Source organism: Mauremys reevesii, linkage group 1 (genome assembly GCF_016161935.1).
Source record: "Mauremys reevesii isolate NIE-2019 linkage group 1, ASM1616193v1, whole genome shotgun sequence".
Classification (NCBI taxonomy): Eukaryota; Metazoa; Chordata; order Testudines; family Geoemydidae; genus Mauremys; species Mauremys reevesii.
In genome coordinates this window covers 62374491-62392748 of record NC_052623.1, presented here as the reverse complement: position 1 = coordinate 62392748, position 18258 = coordinate 62374491, and the positions used below count along the sequence as shown (strand labels likewise).

The 18258-nt window shown below is 41.4% G+C and overlaps 1 protein-coding gene across 4 annotated transcripts in view; it reads left to right on the top strand.

The window, feature by feature from the left end:
- FNDC3A (fibronectin type III domain containing 3A) overlaps positions 1–18258 on the top strand; it is a 178703-nt gene that overhangs the window by 47639 nt on the left and 112806 nt on the right. The window contains exon 2 of one of the 4 annotated variants that reach the window (XM_039532940.1): positions 3227–3336. The exons of the other annotated variants lie outside the window; for them this stretch is intronic. Within the exon in view, the coding sequence (XP_039388874.1) occupies positions 3325–3336 (12 nt within the window). The 5' untranslated portion in view covers positions 3227–3324. The remainder of the gene's footprint in view (positions 1–3226; positions 3337–18258) is intronic. 4 annotated transcript variants of the gene reach the window in all.

The window sequence follows — 18258 nt, the reverse complement described above, 5'->3', positions numbered from 1 at the left end:
AATGCCAGGTGCCCCTGAGGGAGTGAACCTAACAGGCAATGATCAAGTGATCTCTGTCCTGCCATCCATCTCCATCCTCTGACGAATAGAGGCTAGGGACACCATTCTTACCCATCCTGGCTAATAGCCATTTATGGACTTAGCCACCATGAATTTATCCAGTCCCCTTTTAAACATTGTTATAGTCCTAGCCTTCACAACCTCCTCAGGTAAGGAGTTCCACAAGTTGACTGTGCGCTGCGTGAAGAAGAACTTCCTTTTATTTGTTTTAAACCTGCTGCCTATTAATTTCATTTGGTGACCCCTAGTTCTTGTATTATGGGAATAAGTAAATAACTTTTCCTTATCCACTTTCTCAACATCACTCATGATTTTATATACCTCTATCATGTCCCCCCTTAGTCTCCTCTTTTCCAAACTGAAGAGTCCTAGCCTCTTTAATCTTTCCTCATATGGGACCCTCTCTAAACCCCTAATCATTTTAGTTGCTCTTTTCTGAACCTTTTCTAGTGCTAGAATATCTTTTTTGAGGTGAGGAGACCACATCTGTACACAGTATTCGAGATGTGGGCGTACCATGGATTTATATAAGGGCAATAATATATTCTCAGTCTTATTCTCTATCCCCTTTTTAATGATTCCTAACATCCTGTTTGCTTTTTTGACCGCCTCTGCACACTGCGTGGACATCTTCAGAGAACTATCCACGATAACTCCAAGATCTTTTTCCTGACTCGTTGTAGCTAAATTAGCCCCCATCATGTTGTATGTATAGTTGGGGTTATTTTTTCCAATGTGCATTACTTTACATTTATCCACATTAAATTTCATTTGCCATTTTGTTGCCCAATCACTTAGTTTTGTGAGATCTTTTTGAAGTTCTTCACAATCTGCTTTGGTCTTAACTATCTTGAGTAGTTTAGTATCATCTGCAAACTTTGCCACCTCACTGTTTACCCCTTGCTCCAGATCATTTATGAATAAATTGAATAGGATTGGTCCCAGGACTGACCCTTGGGGAACACCACTAGTTACCCCTCTCCATTCTGAGAATTTACCATTAATTCCTACCCTTTGTTCCCTGTCCTTTAACCAGTTCTCAATCCATGAAAGGACCTTCCCTTTTATCCCATGACAGCTTAATTTACGTAAGAGCCTTTGGTGAGGGACCTTGTCAAAGGCTTTCTGGAAATCTAAGTACACTATATCCACCGGATCCCCCCTGTCCACATGTTTGTTGACCTCTTCAAAGAACTCTAATAGATTAGTAAGACACGATTTCCCTTTACAGAAACCATGTTGACTATTGCTCAAGAGTTTGTTTTTCTATGTGTCTGACAATTTTATTCTTTACTATTGTTTCAACTAATTTGCCCGGTACCGACGTTAGACTTACCGGTCTGTAATTGCCAGGATCACCCCTAGAGCCTTTTTTAAATATTGGCGTTACATTAGCTAACTTCCAGTCATTGGGTACCGAAGCTGATTTAAAGGACAGGTTACAAACCTTAGTTAATAGTTCCGCAACTTCACATTTGAGTTCTTTCAGAACTCTTGGGTGAATGCCATCTGGTCCCGGTGACTTGTTAATGTTGAGTTTATCAATTAATTCCAAAACCTCCTCTAGTGACACTTCAATCTGAGACAGTTCCTCAGATTTGTCACCTACAAAAGCCAGCTCAGGTTTGGGAATCTCCCTAACATCCTCAGCCGTGAAGACTGAAGCAAAGAATCCATTTAGTTTCTCCGCAATGACTTTATCATCTTTAAGCGCTCCTTTTGTATTTAATTTCCTTTTAAATAGAGTTCTGTGCACGTGGATGGAAGGCCAGACCCTTTAAATCCTAAAACTGAGTGTTTAAAAAAAAAGTAGTCATGATGTACTGAAGCTTTTGGCTTGGACAATTTTGCTTAAAAATAAATTGTGGGTGGTTCATACCATATTTCTAACTCTTGACATTACACAACTGTGAAGCTGCTTGTTTTGTTTTAGTTGATTGTAGGCTTGGTCTTCTCATACATAAATATGCATTACATATTTATTAGCTTTGAGGGCATTAATGATTAAAATATTGCCTGAAGTATAGAAAACTTAGAAATTATCAGAATGTCTGAATCTAATATTATCATGTCCCAGATATCTGGTGGTTATGACATCTTGTTGAAGACATTTTGTTCCCCACAGTACATACAGTCCTGGAGTTAAAAATCTTAAATCCAGCTTCATGTATATGTTCTGTTAGGGTCAGTTTGTTCAAATGTGCTGCATCAGGATATCATCACAATCAAATGTCCATAAATAGGTCAGAGAGACAGTGGACCCAAGTTACATAGAGATCAAAGGTGACAGAAACAGGATCTTGTTAGCGACCAGTAGTGGCCAATTTGAATGTAGCAGATCAAGACTTGAGTGGGAAGAAATACAGGGAGAGCTGTAGGAGAAAGAGGGATACCATCTTTTTCCGCCCCGATTATATTTCTTAAATATGCAGCTCTGTTTCTGTACATGATAGCATTTAAAATAAACATATATAAATCGTAAAAATTTTCAAGCAAAATTAGGAGATGGAGAAATAAAAAATGACAAAAGAAAATATTAAACACCTAACATATTATCCATATAAAATATAGAGTATCTGAGACTAATGTGAGGAGCTCAGCAGCTGGATAGTGATTTATTTTCTGCTATGAAGCTCATCCCCTAATAAACTGCTTTATTTCTGTTCATATGTTTGCAAACTGAAGCCACCCACTGCATCATATATCCAGCTACAGAGCCAGAAGTTGGTGCATTCCCAGCTAGCAGAGTCTATCTTGGAATCAGAAGGCTAAATTAAAAATATGACTCTAAAATGGAATATATTTGGAAGCTTTGCTCCCTTAAATCCTAACCTTCTGTTGACTGACGTTATATGATCCAGAAGCAGATGCTGCTGCAGCTATTTGTTGATTTAGTTGCTATGGTGACATGATACATTCGTGTACAGCAGGAAGCTCACTGTACATTGGCTAATTTGATAGGAAGCAAGGCTTGAGGTAGGTATTGCTGACTATACTGATAATTGGTCATACCTTTAACATCCTGCCTCTACATGTGTTATGGATGCACAGCAATAGAAAGAGATAAAGAGAGATACTTTAAGGAATGGAGTTTAGGCTAGGTTGCTCTGTTAAACAGAGGGAGGTCAATGTCTGGCACGTCAATGAAGATAACCTCCGTTTTTAGTGAATGGAACAGATTGGAACATCCGGAGTGGTGACTGTTGAATCTTCCTTCACCCTTTGTCAGTGTGGTAGCACCAGTTGAATGAGAGAAATAAAAGGATGCGAGCCACAGTAAGTGAAAGTGCTAAGGCTTTGAATGGTTTACTAGATTAAGCATGTCAGTAACTAACATCTTGATTGGAGCTGTTAGCTGGTTTTCACAGTGGTAAAAAATTATTTGTTATATGTGCGTGCCCTGATAACAATGAGTGTAAACCATGGCTTTGCAAGGAGGTGTGTATGTATTATGTTTTTTTCCCAAGATCAAACAAAGAAGCCAAATCTGGGTGTATTTCATCTTATCACGGACAAGACTGTTAAAGATGCACTATGTGCATTTTATAGAGGACTTGGCTGTATCACCCGTTAAGCAAGATAAGGGGAGCATTTTAAAAACCTTTACAGTTGCAATCACTAAGCACAATAGCTATAGCTTTGTTCTAATTTGTAAACTGCTTTAAAATTAATTTACATTTTCACTGTCTGCCTAAAATACTTCTAATTAATATTGCTGAGCTAATTACAGTTGCAGCATTTTTAGACAAAGCTGTACAGAGTACCATTTTTATATTGCTGCAGTTTTACTAGTGTATTTAAAGATGATGCAATTTGAATACAAAATGTTTTCCATCATCTGTTCATTTCTGTTGACAACTGTTTGCCAGTTACTCAGCAGCTGTATTTATGAAATACTTAATATAGAGGCTTTCATATTAAAAAAAAAATAATGTAGCCCTTATCTCCACTTTTGCAGTAAAATACCTAGGAGAGGAATGTTATTTCTGCTTTTGCAGATCTTGGTCATGACTTGTCTTTTTAAATTGTGGTTTCAGAGCTCTAGAGAAATATACTTGATCCATATTACCTTTAGCAGTTACAGCTAGTCAGCCTGTGTTTAAAAAAAAAAAAAAAAGAGAGAGCTTTGCTTTTCATCAGCACAATGATTTTTTTTCCCATTTGTAATCAGTCCTATTAGCAGTAGCTGTACCTCTTACCTTACTGTATCTTTCATTTGAATATCTCAGACCACAGAGTTGGGTTACATCAAAATATATTTCTTTACAGTATTGTCTGTGACTTCAGTCATAAGCAAAGTTAGTGTAATAAAACAGAATATTTTCTGGTTTCTTCCCTTTAGTAAGAAATAATGTAATTTGTTATTGCCCTATACCAATTCCACCACATATTCCAATAATTTTAATAGTGATGCCAAAATTTGAGTTTACACATTACTATTAAAGACCACACTGTTTTGTCAGTGCCATTTATGTTTCTAGTGATAGATGTATCAGCTTTTCCATTACAGATTAATAACTTGCCTGTAATAATTCATCCCAAGGTGTAACTTGTTCCTAAAAACAAAAATTTTAAAATTTCTAAGAATGAATTTAGCTAGTTTTATAAGGGAAATGTAGATTGTCTTCATGTCTGAACATCCCAAAACTGACTCATTCTCTTCCTCTCCCATATAAAAATAATTTCTACTTTGAAAATACCTCTTCCACCAAAACTAAAGTACAACTCCTCATGATTTGCTGTTTGCGTGATGACATAGGGTACTAGTTTGTGGAGAGAACAGGGATTGCGCCAGCTATTCACATGTACAATTGTGTCATGAGCAAGACTGTAGGACATGAAATAAGTAATAATGATGTGTTTCGTTTGCTCAGACTTAGAGCCTGTATCCACAAACTATTAGTTTTCTCTTCAAAGGGTTGATGATCCTTTTGATTTTGGAGGGCTGTGTTCAATCAGGAATCTGACAGCCATGTCCCCTTTAATTTATACAAGTTCAAAAATATTTCATGTCTTTTGGGTTTTCCTTTTGTCTTGTGCCCCAGTAAATATAAAGACCTAATTTTTGAAAGTGAAATGTTGCTGGTTGGAAGTCAACAATGTAGATTGTCTTCAGAAGCCCAAGCTACCTTTAAAAGTTGTTACTCTGTTCTACACTAACTACTTTATTAAAGCTTTTAACTGCATATACAAGAGTCTATATATTTAGGTTCTTATCATATAATCACTTTCTGTCTGAGAGTCTTTGTATTTTAGATACATAGCCCATTGTACATTGTAAAAGATTTTGAAGATGCTGCTATGAATACCAAACCAGTAAACAAAATTTGGGTAAATCATAATTGGGTCCCTTGATATTTAAGTTTATGTTGGCTTAAGTTATTAGTCCTTAGTATGATCATCATATTTCAACTCTGCCCTTTTTAAAATAAACCTATCACAAAATAAGAGTTACCTAATAAAAACATAATTCAAATAATATGAAGACTCCAATTTAACCTCACAATGCAAGGAACTCTCTCTTCAGTGCACCTTGTTCAGCCCATGAATTGCAGAGATCTCCTTAAATCAGGTGGATCTTCATATCACATGTGCTGTTGTGCCTGGAGAAGGTTAGAGGTGTAGTCTTAACTGTGGATATGATTGCTTTTGACCATTTGAACATACATGAGTTTGTTGTGATACCTTTCCTGAGATAATTGAATTCAAACTGCTTAGAGCTAACCTCTAAATAGGAAAGAGATCTGTTAGTACACCACATAGTGTGTATTTTTTATTGTGTAGATTTTTTTCAAATATCTCTGTAGCTGCAAAGGTGGTAGATATATATCTTCCTGCATGCTGATGGAGAGAAAAAAATGAGACATCACTTCCCCTTTTTTTTAAAAAAAGAAAGTGGGTGGCTTAATTGTTTTTCCAGAGTCCATCAGTTGTCTTCAGCTCTTTTGGCTGGCTAGACTCTTGTTTTGACCCTTTGGGCCTGATTCAGAGAGCTCCCTCTGATAGGGTACTCTGGGGAGCAAAAGAGAGAAAATGTATATGTTTTACTATGAAGTTTCCTATGCTAAGTAGTTAATCCTGACCAGGGGCGGCTCTAGCAATTTCGCCGCCCCAAGCACGGCAGCACGCCGCGGGGGGGCGCTCTGCCGGTCGCCGGTCCCGCGGCTCCGGTGGACCTCTTGCAGACGTGCCTGCGGAGGGACCGGAGCCGCCTGCCGCCCTCCCGGCGACCGGCAGAGCGCCCCCCACGGCATGCCGCCCCAAGCACGCGCTTGGCGTGCTGGGGCCTGGAGCTGCCCCTGATCCTGACAAAGGATTGGGGAGATATTTTACTGAAGTAAAAAGGCTTGATTCACTATTGTCACTCCAGTTTTATCTCACTGGTAGATAAGGTCAGCATTTTTAAAAATAACCCCAGAAAGAGGTTTAATCCCTGCTTTCAGTGCAGTCTGAACTATGGAGTGATGCTGCCATAAAACTGGAGTGACATGGTGAATCAATCTCTTTGCCTCTTCTTCCCCTTCCCACCCACCAAAGCCTGGAATAGCAACTTTTGGTATTGGATGCTTCATAGTAAAGTCTATACATTTTATTCTTTTTGGCTCACTGAAGTGCCCTGTGAGTAGCAGGGTTTTTCACCTCTTTAACTGACAGACAGTACTTTGTACAAAGAAGATCTGTGACTGTGGTTTATCCTATTTTTTCCTTAAGTGGCCAGGAGGCCAAGAGCATCTGAGAAAAAGTTGCCCCAACTACTGAAGTTTATGTACCGCCGTGTGGTTTCACCAATCTTACATTGCTTTTAGGGCTGTCAAGTGATTAAAAAATGAATTGCGATAAATTGCACTGTTAAACAATAATAGATATCATTTATTTAAATATTTTGGATGTTTTCTACATTTTCAAATATATTGATTTCAGTTACAACACAGAATACAAAGTGTACAGTGCTCACTTTATATTTATTTTTTATTACAAGCATTTGCTTGAAAAAAAACAGAAATAGTATTTTTCAATTCACCTAATACAAGTACAGTAATGCAAACTCTTTATCATGAAACTTGAACTAACATATGTAGAATTTTGTACAAAAAAACTGCATTCAAAAATAAAACAATGTAACATTTTAGAGCCACTCAGTCCTACTTCTTGTTAAGCCAATCGCTCAGACAAACAAGTTTGTTTACATTTTCAGGAGATAATACTGCCCGATTTTTGTTTACAGTGTCACCTGACAGTGAAAACAGGCGTTCACATGGCACTGTTGTAGCCGGAATTGCAAGATATTTACGTTCCAGATGCACTAAAGATTCATATGTCCCTTCATGATTCAATCACCATTCCAGGGGACGTGCGTCCATGCTGATGATGGGTTCTTCTTGATAAGAATCGAAAGCAGTGCAGAGTGACACATGTTTATTTTCATTATCTGAGTCAGATGCCACCAACACAAGGTTGATTTTCTTTTTTGATGGTTCGGGTTCTATAGTTTCCGCATTGGAGTGTTGCTCTTTTAAGACGTCTGAAAACATGCTCTACGCCTCGTCCCTCTCAGATTTTGGAGGGCACTTCAGATTCTTAAACCTTCGGTTGAGTGCTGTAGCTATCTTTAGAAATCTCACATTGGTGCCTTCTTTGCGTTTTGTCAAATCTGCAGTGAAAGTGTTCTTAAAATGAACATGTGCTGGGTTATCATCCGAGACTGCTATAACATGAAATATATGGCAGAATGTGGGTAAAACAGAGCAGGGGACATGCAATTTTTCCCCAAGGAGTTCAGTCACAAATTTAATTAATGCATTTTTCTTTAACAAGCGTCATCTGCACAGAAATGTCTCTGGAATGATGGCCAAAGCATGAAGAGGCATATGAATATTTAAGATGTCTGGCACATAAATACATTGCAATGCAGCTTCAAAAGTGCCATGCAAATGCCTGTTCTCACTTTCTGGTGACATTGTAAATAAGAAGAGGGCAACATGTAAATGTAAACAAACTTATTTGTCTTAGCGATTTGCTGAACAAGGAGGAGGACTGAGTGGACTTGTAGGCTCTGAAGTTTTACATTGTTTTGTTTTTGAGTTCAGTTATGTAAAAAAAAATTGTAAATTGCACTTTCACGACAAAGAGATTGCACTACCTAACTTGTATGAGGTGAATTGAAAAATACTATTTCTTTTGTTTATCATTTTTACAGTGCAAATATTTGTAATAAAAATAATATACACTTTGATTTCAATTACAACACTGAATACAATATATATGAAAATGTAGAAAAACGTCCACAATATTTAATAAATTTCAATTGGTATTCTATTGTTTAACAGCGCAGTTAAAACTGTGATTAATCGCGATTAATTTTTTTAATCACGATTAATTTTTTTGAGGTAATCACATGAGTTAACTGCATTAATTGACAGCCCTAGTTGCTTTCTTTCCTTTTTAGTAGCTGATGGTGTTCTGAGCCTAGCAGCCTATTAATGAATGTGTCCTGTTATAGGTATGGTGGATACTGAGGTAAAATTAAACAATAACAACAAGAAAAAGAACAGAGTATATTCTATGATTCCTTATTTGGACAGAATCTTTGTCTTGATCAAGCTAGTTCAGACATTTGGGTCTGTCCTAATATTGTTTTTGTCTTTTGTTTCATGTAAACTGCAGTGCAATATATCTGAGGTAAGGTAGTCTGTCTTTGGGTATATCTTCATTGGCAACAAGCGTGTGATTTTCAGTTGTGTTAGCTCAGTTGATTTAACAGGGCTTTTCCATCATCTTTAGCTAAGAAGCAGACTGACATGTTTGAAGCTAGCTGTGGTCTGTGCTCCCCAACCTTACAAATGTGTTAGCCTTCATCTTAATGGGACTTTTTAGTTGTGTAAGCTAACACATTTGAAAAACCACAGCCTTTTTGCCCATCAAGACAGAGCATTTGAAGGGAATTTTAAGGCATGAATCAGCACCATTTTCTGTCACTTTCACTATTCTAGCTACAAAACAATGCCATGGTCATGCTGGCTAAGAGGAAGTAAATATTTTCACCAAGGCCTCTTATGTAAAGATCTTTTTTCATTTGTCTCTGTCAGTCTTTATTCATGGTATGCTATGTTAGGTCACTTCTAGATCTGTCTGCAGATGATGAGCTTGGAAAAGCTTCTGGTCTCCAAAGCTCCTTTCTTACCACAACAATCCTTTGAGTCAAGATGGTAACAACCCTGACCTAGGCAGATGTCCCTTGCAGTGTGTTTCTCCCTTTGCAGCCTCAGTCTCACACTTGCAGCATTGTTTTACTTTGTCCCTCAGGTCCATTTCTTTCATCTCCCAATTTGATTAAGCATCCAAGAAATATTTACTGTGCTCTTTCAAATTGGAGTTATGGGTCAGATCCTGCTTTTAAAAAGCAAACAAAAAAACTCAGAAAATATAATCAACAAAAAAATGACAGCACCATCAGAGATCAAGGACATCCCAAAAGTCACCAAGGCATCCAATTCCTTCTTGTTCTGGTTTTGAGGAAATAAACGTTTTCCCGCAGGTGTCTTTTTTTTTTTTTTGTAATGGAGACCCTATACTTGGTGAGTTTAAGTAATGTAGGAGAATTTTTAATGCTCTTCCTATATATCTCCAGTTGTCTGACTCATCCAAAATTTATCTGGCTATTAAAGTCCCTTCCTTTCTGTATTTTAACTCAGTAAAACTCTCCAAATGGATGGAGTCTCTCTCCTTTGGAATTATGATGGTAGGTTGATGTCAGCAAAATCAGAACTGAAAGTGAACTTGGCAGCATATTCTTGGAAATCTCATGGCTGAGAGATAAACTGAGCCAAACTCTTTCCACATCTTAGACATGAATCCATATGAGGGCTAGTTTGTTACTGAGCAGGTGTCATGGTATGAATTAATGATGCGTATCTTGTATCTAAATATGCAATATGAATTGAGTAGTGAAGTGTCACTTTGTTCATTTGACACATAGAGCTAAGCAGAGAATCTGCTGAGGGGTTAGAGGAGGGAGTTAAGAAATGGGGCCAAACTGAAGGTACGGTTACACCACAAATTAAGGTGTAATTGTAGCATGGTAGGCATATCTGGAATAGGCTAGCAACCCGAGTATATTCCCTGGGTCCCCAGTGGGCTTGTACTGGAGGCAGCTAGCCAGTGCTGAAATCTTTCCTTCCACATCTTCACTGCTTTTGTTACCCATGCAAGCTAAATTAAAAGTAGTGCAGTTATGCCTACATATGCTACAAATACACCTTAATTTGAAATGTAGAGGCACCCTTAGGAAGAGAAGACCAAGTTAAAAGGTTGCAAAGAACTCCTGACTAAAAGGAGAGTCAGCTAAGATTGCATGTTATGAAATTACTAGATAAATAATTTGCCATTATTTTGACTTCAAAATTACAGCTGAGGCACATTAACACAGTAGAGGGACAGACTTGTTGCATTGCTCTTCAATCTGTGATCAGAGGTCTGACACAGAAGATCCAACTAAACCATGCATTTACACATACATTATAATTACTATGTAATTTACTCTGGTGAATGGTGATAGATAAAGAATTTGAATATTTGAATTTATAATTTTTTAAATTGGTGTATTATGTGTGGGACACTGCTTAATATCAGATAGAGAGCAGTGAACGCCTGGTCATAGAACCTTGACATGGATGCTATTAAAGGGGCTGAGAGAGCCCTTCCCAACCAGGAGTGTGCATGTATGTCCACTGTCATTAATTTATTTGTGACAATATTGTGATGAAACGTTGGTAGAGGACAAAACATTAAAGACTAGTAAATTCAATAAATGCACTTTGTAGGTATGAAATACTGCTTTATCTAGGATGGAACCCAATATTTAACTTCAATTCAGCATTCAGCTCGCTGTTAGTTTAAAACTTCCTTTCACTTCAGGTCTCAATGTTCAATCCCCCTCTAATTAGACATCCTAGCATGTGTGTCACTACAACCATGCACCCCCTGTTGGAGCATAGATCTGATCTACTGAGGGTCAGGCAAGGAAGAAAGAGATGATCTTGAAGTTTAGACACATCAGGAGTCAGGAGACCTGAGTTTCTATTCTAAACTCTGCTGTAAACTTCCTGTGTTACTTTGAGCACTGTGTTCTCTTTGAGCACTAGTACTACCTTCATTTCCTTTTATGCAAAATGGGGATAATACTTATCTATCTCACAGGAGTGTCATGAGTCTAAATGAAATAGTTGAGATCTTTTGGGGGAGCGGGAGAGAAGCTTAGATGGGGGAGAGATAGCTCAGTGGTTTGAGCATTGGCCTGCTAAACCTAGGGTTGTGAGTTCAATCCTTGAGGGGGCCACTTAGGGATCTGGGGCAAAAATCAGTACTTGGTCCTACTAGTGAAAGCAGGGGGCTGTACTCAATGGCCTTTCAGGGTCCTTTCCACCTCTATGAGATAGGTATATCTCCATATATTTTTTAGGGGTGGAGGGATAGCTCAGTGGTTCAAGTATTGGCCTGCTAAACCCAGGGTTGTGAGTTCAGTCCTTGAGGGGCCCATTTAGGGAACAGGGGTAAAAATCTGTCTGGGGATTGGTCCTGCTTTGAGCAGGGGGTTGGACTAGTTGACCTCCTGATATTCTGTGATCTATGTGGTTCTTGGGTCTTAAAGTTAAGTACTGCTTTACTTGCTTTGAACAGCTGCATGAGTCTGAACCAGAGATTGGCAACCTTTGACACATGGCCCATCAGGGAAATCTGCTGGTGGGCCAGGCCAGTTTGTTTACCTGCAGAGTCTGCAGGTTCAGCCAATCACAGCTCCCACTGGCCGCAGTTTGCCATTCCAGGCCAATGGGTGCTGCAGAAAGCAGCGTGGGCCAAAGGATGTGCTGGCTGCCGCTTCCCGCACGCCCATTGGCCTGGAACAGCGAACCACGGCCAGTGGTAGCTTTGATCCCAAACCAGTGGACGCTGCAGGTAAGCAAACCATCCTGGCCCACTAGCAGATTTCCCTGACTGGCCCCGTGCCAAAGATTGCTGATCCCTGGTCTGAACAATGATTCTTCTTCGAGTACTTGCTCATATCCATTCCCATGTAGGTGTGCACGCGCCACATGCAGTCACCGTAAGGTTTTTCCCTCAGTGGCATCTGTGAGATCAGCTCTGGTGCCCTCTGGAGTCACGCCCTTGTGGCGCTGTATATAAGGGCCTGCTACCCCGCCACCCCTTGATTTCCTTCTTTCCGCCTGTGATGGTCGCTGGAACTGCTCGTCCTTGCTTTGCAAGTATTCTCCCCAGTGGACTTTTGTCTTTTTCTCCTGTAAATAGTTAAAATTTTAGCAGTTAGTTGCTACAGCCCGCCTAGTTAGTAGTAATAGAGTAGGACCCCACTTAATGGGGTTCTTCCCTGGCACCGGGACATGCCTCGGTCTTTGGGGTATAAGCCGTGTGAGGCTTGCCACAAGCCTATGCCCATTAGCAATGCCCACTCGGATTGGGTGAATCCCCATCTGTGTGACTGCTGCAGGATTTGTAAAGGTTTCAAACCCCAGACCCAGAAAGAAGGAGACCAGAGACTCAAGTTCCTTCTGATGGAGGCGGCTCTTTGCCCTCCCTCGGAGCCAAGTCATGCCGACTCGGCACCGAGCACCTCTGCCTCCATAAGAAGCGTGCCAGCTTCTTTAAGAGAGAGGCATCACAGCCTGGCCTCTCCGGCGCCAAGGAGGGACTCCTCATCTGCATCCTGGGACTCCTGACCCCACCAAAGTTCGCCCATGCAGAGGAGGTCTGCTCACATGGCACTGATCCCATTCATTGATGCCGCAAAAGAAAACGCAAAATGGACAAGGTAAGCTCCCCTACTCCAAAGCCCACCAGTCATAAGGAAACTGGCAGAGTGAGATCCGTGCAGGGCCACTCAGGCTCAAAAGCTGCCAGTTTGGTACTATTGACTCCAGCCCCAGTGAGTGGGCCATCAAATACAATGCCATTGAACTCTCCTTCAAGGGAGAGCCACAGCAGTGCAAGACTGAAGCTTCCATCAATGCCATGAGGCGTTCCAGGCAGCACGGGACTTAGTATCCCTATTGGTACTGCCATCACCAACCAGGTGCGATTCGGCACTGGAGGGAAGAGTGGCTACATCACCGAGACCGCAGGTGTCATTGAAAGGGAAGCCGGCAATGATGCAACAATTACAAACAACATGACAGCAATGTTCTATATCAGGGGTTGGCAACCTCTGATATCACCGGCCTGTCAGCACTGGCTCACCACTCTCTTGGAGCTCTTGGTGGCAATAGAAATCACCCTACCTGTGTTTCTAGATCTAATCTCTCAGGATTATGGATGCCTACATCATCTAAACTTCAAATCCCTCTATCTCACAGCCTGGAAGCTCCATGGCTGAATCCTTTGGAATGAATGTGATCAGGGATGGTTCAAGAGGTTGTGTTAGGTAGCAGAAAGCCATCTACCAATGCCACTTACCAGGCAAAATGGAAAAGGTTCTCGATCTGGTCAGTACAGAAAGGGGTCTCACCCATCTGAGCATCAATAGCATGTATTCTGGAATATTTGCTACATCTGAAGCGGCAAGGGATGTGGGTGTCTCTGATTAAAGTACACCTGATGGCTATCTCGGCTTTTCACCCGGGGTGAGCGGAAGGTCCATTTTCGCTAACGTGCTCTGTACTTCTCCTATTTGCATGTGCTATGACAAGGCAAAAGTCTCTGTTCTGGCACTGATGGCACATTCCACAAGAGTGCAAGTGTCTTCAGCCACATTTGTGGCACAGGTTCCCATCCAGGATATCTGTAGGGTGGAAACATAGTCTTCAGTCCACACCTTCGCAACACCCTACGCCATCACGCAGCAGGCTAGGGATGATTCTGGATTTGCAGAGCAGTGCTACAGTCTGCTTGTCATTGAACTCTGAACCCATCTCCTGCATCTGATTGGTAGTCACCTACATGGGAATGGACATGAGCAAGCACTCGAAGAAGAAAAAACGGTTACTAACCTTGTGCATCTGTTGTTCGAGATGTGTTTCTCATGTCCGTTCCAAAACCTGCCCTCCTACCTCTCTGTCAGAGTTGTTGGCAAGAAGGAACTGAGGGAGCGGTGGGGCAGCAGGCCCCTATATATAGCGCCATGGGGGTTTGACTCTGGGGACACTAGAGCCAACCCAACAGATACCACTGAGGGAAAAACCTTCCGGCTACAGTGAACATGGCATGCGCACATCTACATGGGAATGGATATGAGCAACACAACTCGAAGAACAACAGTTCCAGAAAAGTATCTTGCATACATAGTATCTTCGGACTTGATACATAGTATCTTCGGACTTGCATCCGAAGAAGTGGGTATTCACCCACGAAAGCTCATGCTGCAAAACGTCTGTTAGTCTATAAGGTGCCACAGGATTCTTTGCTGCTTTTACAGTTCCAGAAAAGTTAGTAACCATTTTTTTTTCAGTAAAAACCTAGTGAGCTTTTTAATATGTGATATGATTCAGTCTTGTTAGGAAACTGGCATTTATCACTTAATTACAGTTTATGTTCCTTGACATGATAGCAAATGGATCACAAAGTAAACTTCTGAATGTCAGAAAAAACATTTCAAATATTTGTTGGGTATTAAAATGTTTTTTAATCTGTGGCAACATTGCTGTTTTTAGGCTCTAGCTCAAGCAGAGCTAGTACATGTACATCTACCTGAGCCCAGAATTACTCTTCCCAACTGCTGTGTAGATGTACCATTAGGGTATGTCTACGCTGCAGTAAAACACCCGCGGATGGCCCATGTCATCTGACTCAGACTGTGGGGTTAAAAAAATTGTAGTGTAGACGGCCAGCTAGTTCAGAGCTCACCCAACTCCCATTGCTAGAGGAGAGAGAGCCAGACCAAGCTAAATTCCCCCACCCCAACCACTAACTAGACCCAGCACCCCATTTCCCAATCTGAGAAAACAATGTTCCCATGATACCCGCTAATGTTGTTAGTCCTTTAGCTCACGTAGCAGAAGTCTATACAGTAATGCTGAAGATTCCGGGTCCAAAGGGGGGTGGTGGTGAAGGAGGGATATAGTTGCACATAGTAGAATTTGTTTTTACCTTTCTCCTTTTGGGGAAAAAAAAACCCTAGGGTATTACATCCAAAAAAAACCCAACAACAACAAAAAATACTGTTAAAGGAACACTACTTAGGTTACAAAATCAAGTACTCAGAAGTTAGGAAATGCCAGATTTATTGTCATCCTTGCAACATTAATTCAGCCTCCTTCTGCATTATGATGGTCTTTGATAACATGCTATTTTTCCATAATACTCCTCCCTCACTCAGAGCATATTGGCACACAGAGGGGCAGAATTAAGGTTACACAGTCAACTGTAAATGTGGCTTTTACAAGCTTTTGAGTTCTTGACTTGCAACTTCAATAACTTTCTTTTACCTTAGTTTTTGGTTTGTGCTTTTTAATGTAATCTGTATAGAGATGTAGTTAACTCCAAATGAGCAGATATGGTTATCTAATGATAAAGTGTAGAAGGAAAAAAGTATCCCAAGAACATAGTTCTCTGGTAATCCCTATACACTGGAAAAGTGAGACAGAAAAGCAGCCATTGAAAGAGTGGTCACAGGGTTAGCAGGAGAGTGGAGAACGAAGCAAAGATAGTATTATCACAAAAGCTGAGGGTGAATGGGCTATACAAAGAATGAAAAATAGTGTCAGAGGCAGCTGGAAAGGTTAAGGGGTGGGAGTGAGAATGAAGTAGAGAGGCTAAGACAGGAGTGGCCACAGGGCCGCCCAGAGGATTCAGGGGGTCTGGGGGGGCAATCCGGGTCTTCGGCGGCATTTCGGCAGCGGGGGGCCCTTCAGTCACTCCACGTCTTCGGCAGCACTGAAGGCCCCCCCGCCGCTGAAGACCCAGACCGCCACCGGCCAGGGCTTGCGGGGCCCCTGCGGGGCCTGGGGCAAATTGCCCCACTTGCTCCCCCCCCGGGCGGCCCTGGGTGGGCAAAAATTGTATAGAGGGCTGGTTGGGGAGGCGTGGCCTGCCCCCCCATCCAACTCCCTCCCTGCTTCTCACCCCCTGATGATTCCCCTGGGACTCCTGCCTCATCCCACCCACCCTGTTCCCTGTCCCCTGATGGCCCCCCCCCAGGACCCTGCCCCATCCATCCCTCCCTCCCTGTCCCCTCACTGCCCCCTGCCACCCTATCCAACCCCCTCTCCTTCCTGACTTCCCCTGAGACCCCTGCCCCATGCAACCACCCCTTCTTCCTGTCCCCTGACTGCCCCTGGAACCCCTGCCCCCTGCTACCCCATCCAACCTCCCTTCTCCTTCCTGACTGCCCCCCCGGGACCCCTGCCCCCATTCAACCCCCCTGTTCCCCACCTTCTGACCCCTCAACCCCTATCCACACCCCCACACCCTGACCACCACCCCAAACTCCCCTGCCCTCTATCCAACCACCCCTGCTTCCTGCCCCCTTACCATGCTGCTTGGAGCACCAGCGGCTGGTGGCACTTCAGCCGCGCTGCCCAGAGCACCAGGACAAGAACCAGCCATGCCTCTGCGCGGCACAGAATACCAGGTCGAGCAGCACAGCTGCAGACCTACGGCCTGACAAGAGCTCGCAGCCCCGCCACCGAGCTGAGACTGCGGGGGAGGGGGAACAGCAGGGGAGGGGCCGGGGGCTAGCCTCCCGGGCCAGGAGCTCAGGGGCCGGGCAAGAGGGTCCGCTGGGCCAGATGTGGCCCATGGGCCGTAGTTTGCCCACCTCTAGGCTAAGACTTCACTAGGATGAAATAAAATAAACCATGGAATTCAAATGCTTTATAAACATATGTCTAGGCAGTTTTTAGAAAAGCCCTGAAATAACAATTCTAAAATCTATAAACTAACAATGCAAAAAATTTAGTGAGAGAATAATTATTTAACTTGATTGCATATGTCAGTTGTTGTAGATCACCAGGAGCCCTTTAGTGGATTTCCTTCTACTTGTCACTTTTTTTTTTTGTACAAGTGTAGCAACATACACAAGGTTTTTCTATGGAATTGGCACTTAGATGCCGGACTTGTACACTCCAGGCCAAATTCTGCTCTTTTGAATATATATAAATTTGGAATAATTCCATAAACTTAACTGAGAGCAGAATTTGGCTCTCCATCTCAAATATAAAATAGGTCAGAGACATTCATGAAAAAAATTCTAGAATGCAGTGTGCTGTTTTCATTTGTATATTTTATATAAAACATTCATAGATTTAATGTATCACACATTGATAAAACAGCATTCACTTTTTAAAAAAACAAACATGTAGCCATTTGGTTCCAGCAGTCTGGGAGTTTTTCAAAGGCAAGTAACACCGGTAACAAATGGAGAGTTGCACAGTGTGTGAAAATATGAACTTGGATTTTTAAAAAAAACAGATACTTAAAGTTAAGCCAAATCAGTATTTAGGCACTGAAATAAGTGGCCTGACTTTGAATGCTGAGTATCTAATAACTCCCATCAAGTCACTATTAAATCGAGATACAAACTGTGATTTTTATTTTTATTTTATTTTGTTTGTTTGTTTAATTTGTAATGGTAATCAGCAAAACGAGGGAAAGGAAATGCTTTTGTCCCTTCCCACCCTCTTTCTTCTCAATGAGGTATTAAAAAGGTGGCCTGAATTGTGTTTTCTTTCGGAGTTTTTTGGAAGAGGAGGATTATTAATTGTTTTTAAATACTTTTTTCTTAGTTTAAGTTAGAAAGTCAGACTTTATTTTATTTGGAATACTCTGCCCTGCTTGAGAACTGGCAGGATTATGAATTGTTAAGTACCAAGAATGTGAGCCTTTAGCAATTGTGCAGGGAAGGATTTCAGTTTATTCACCCCTTAATTTAAATGCCCAGCAAACATTTGGGAGTTAAGATCTTTGTGAAAGTTTCAGTACTGTTGCCTCTTCAATGGAAGGCTAAGAAAGTTATTTCTCCAGTTTCTGGTCCTCCAATGTGTCCTCCAGCAAAACACGAAATTGTGGTTTATTATTCCTAAAGTGAATAAACAGGCGGGGGGGGGGCGGGGGGGAACACTTCAAATTTTTGTCCTGCCTTTATTTAGGACACCATAAAAAAGCACAAACCCAATTTATTTTCCTTAGCATGTTAATTTTTAATGTTCAGGACACTGGTGGATGATATGTATTAAGATATATTGCATTGTAGTT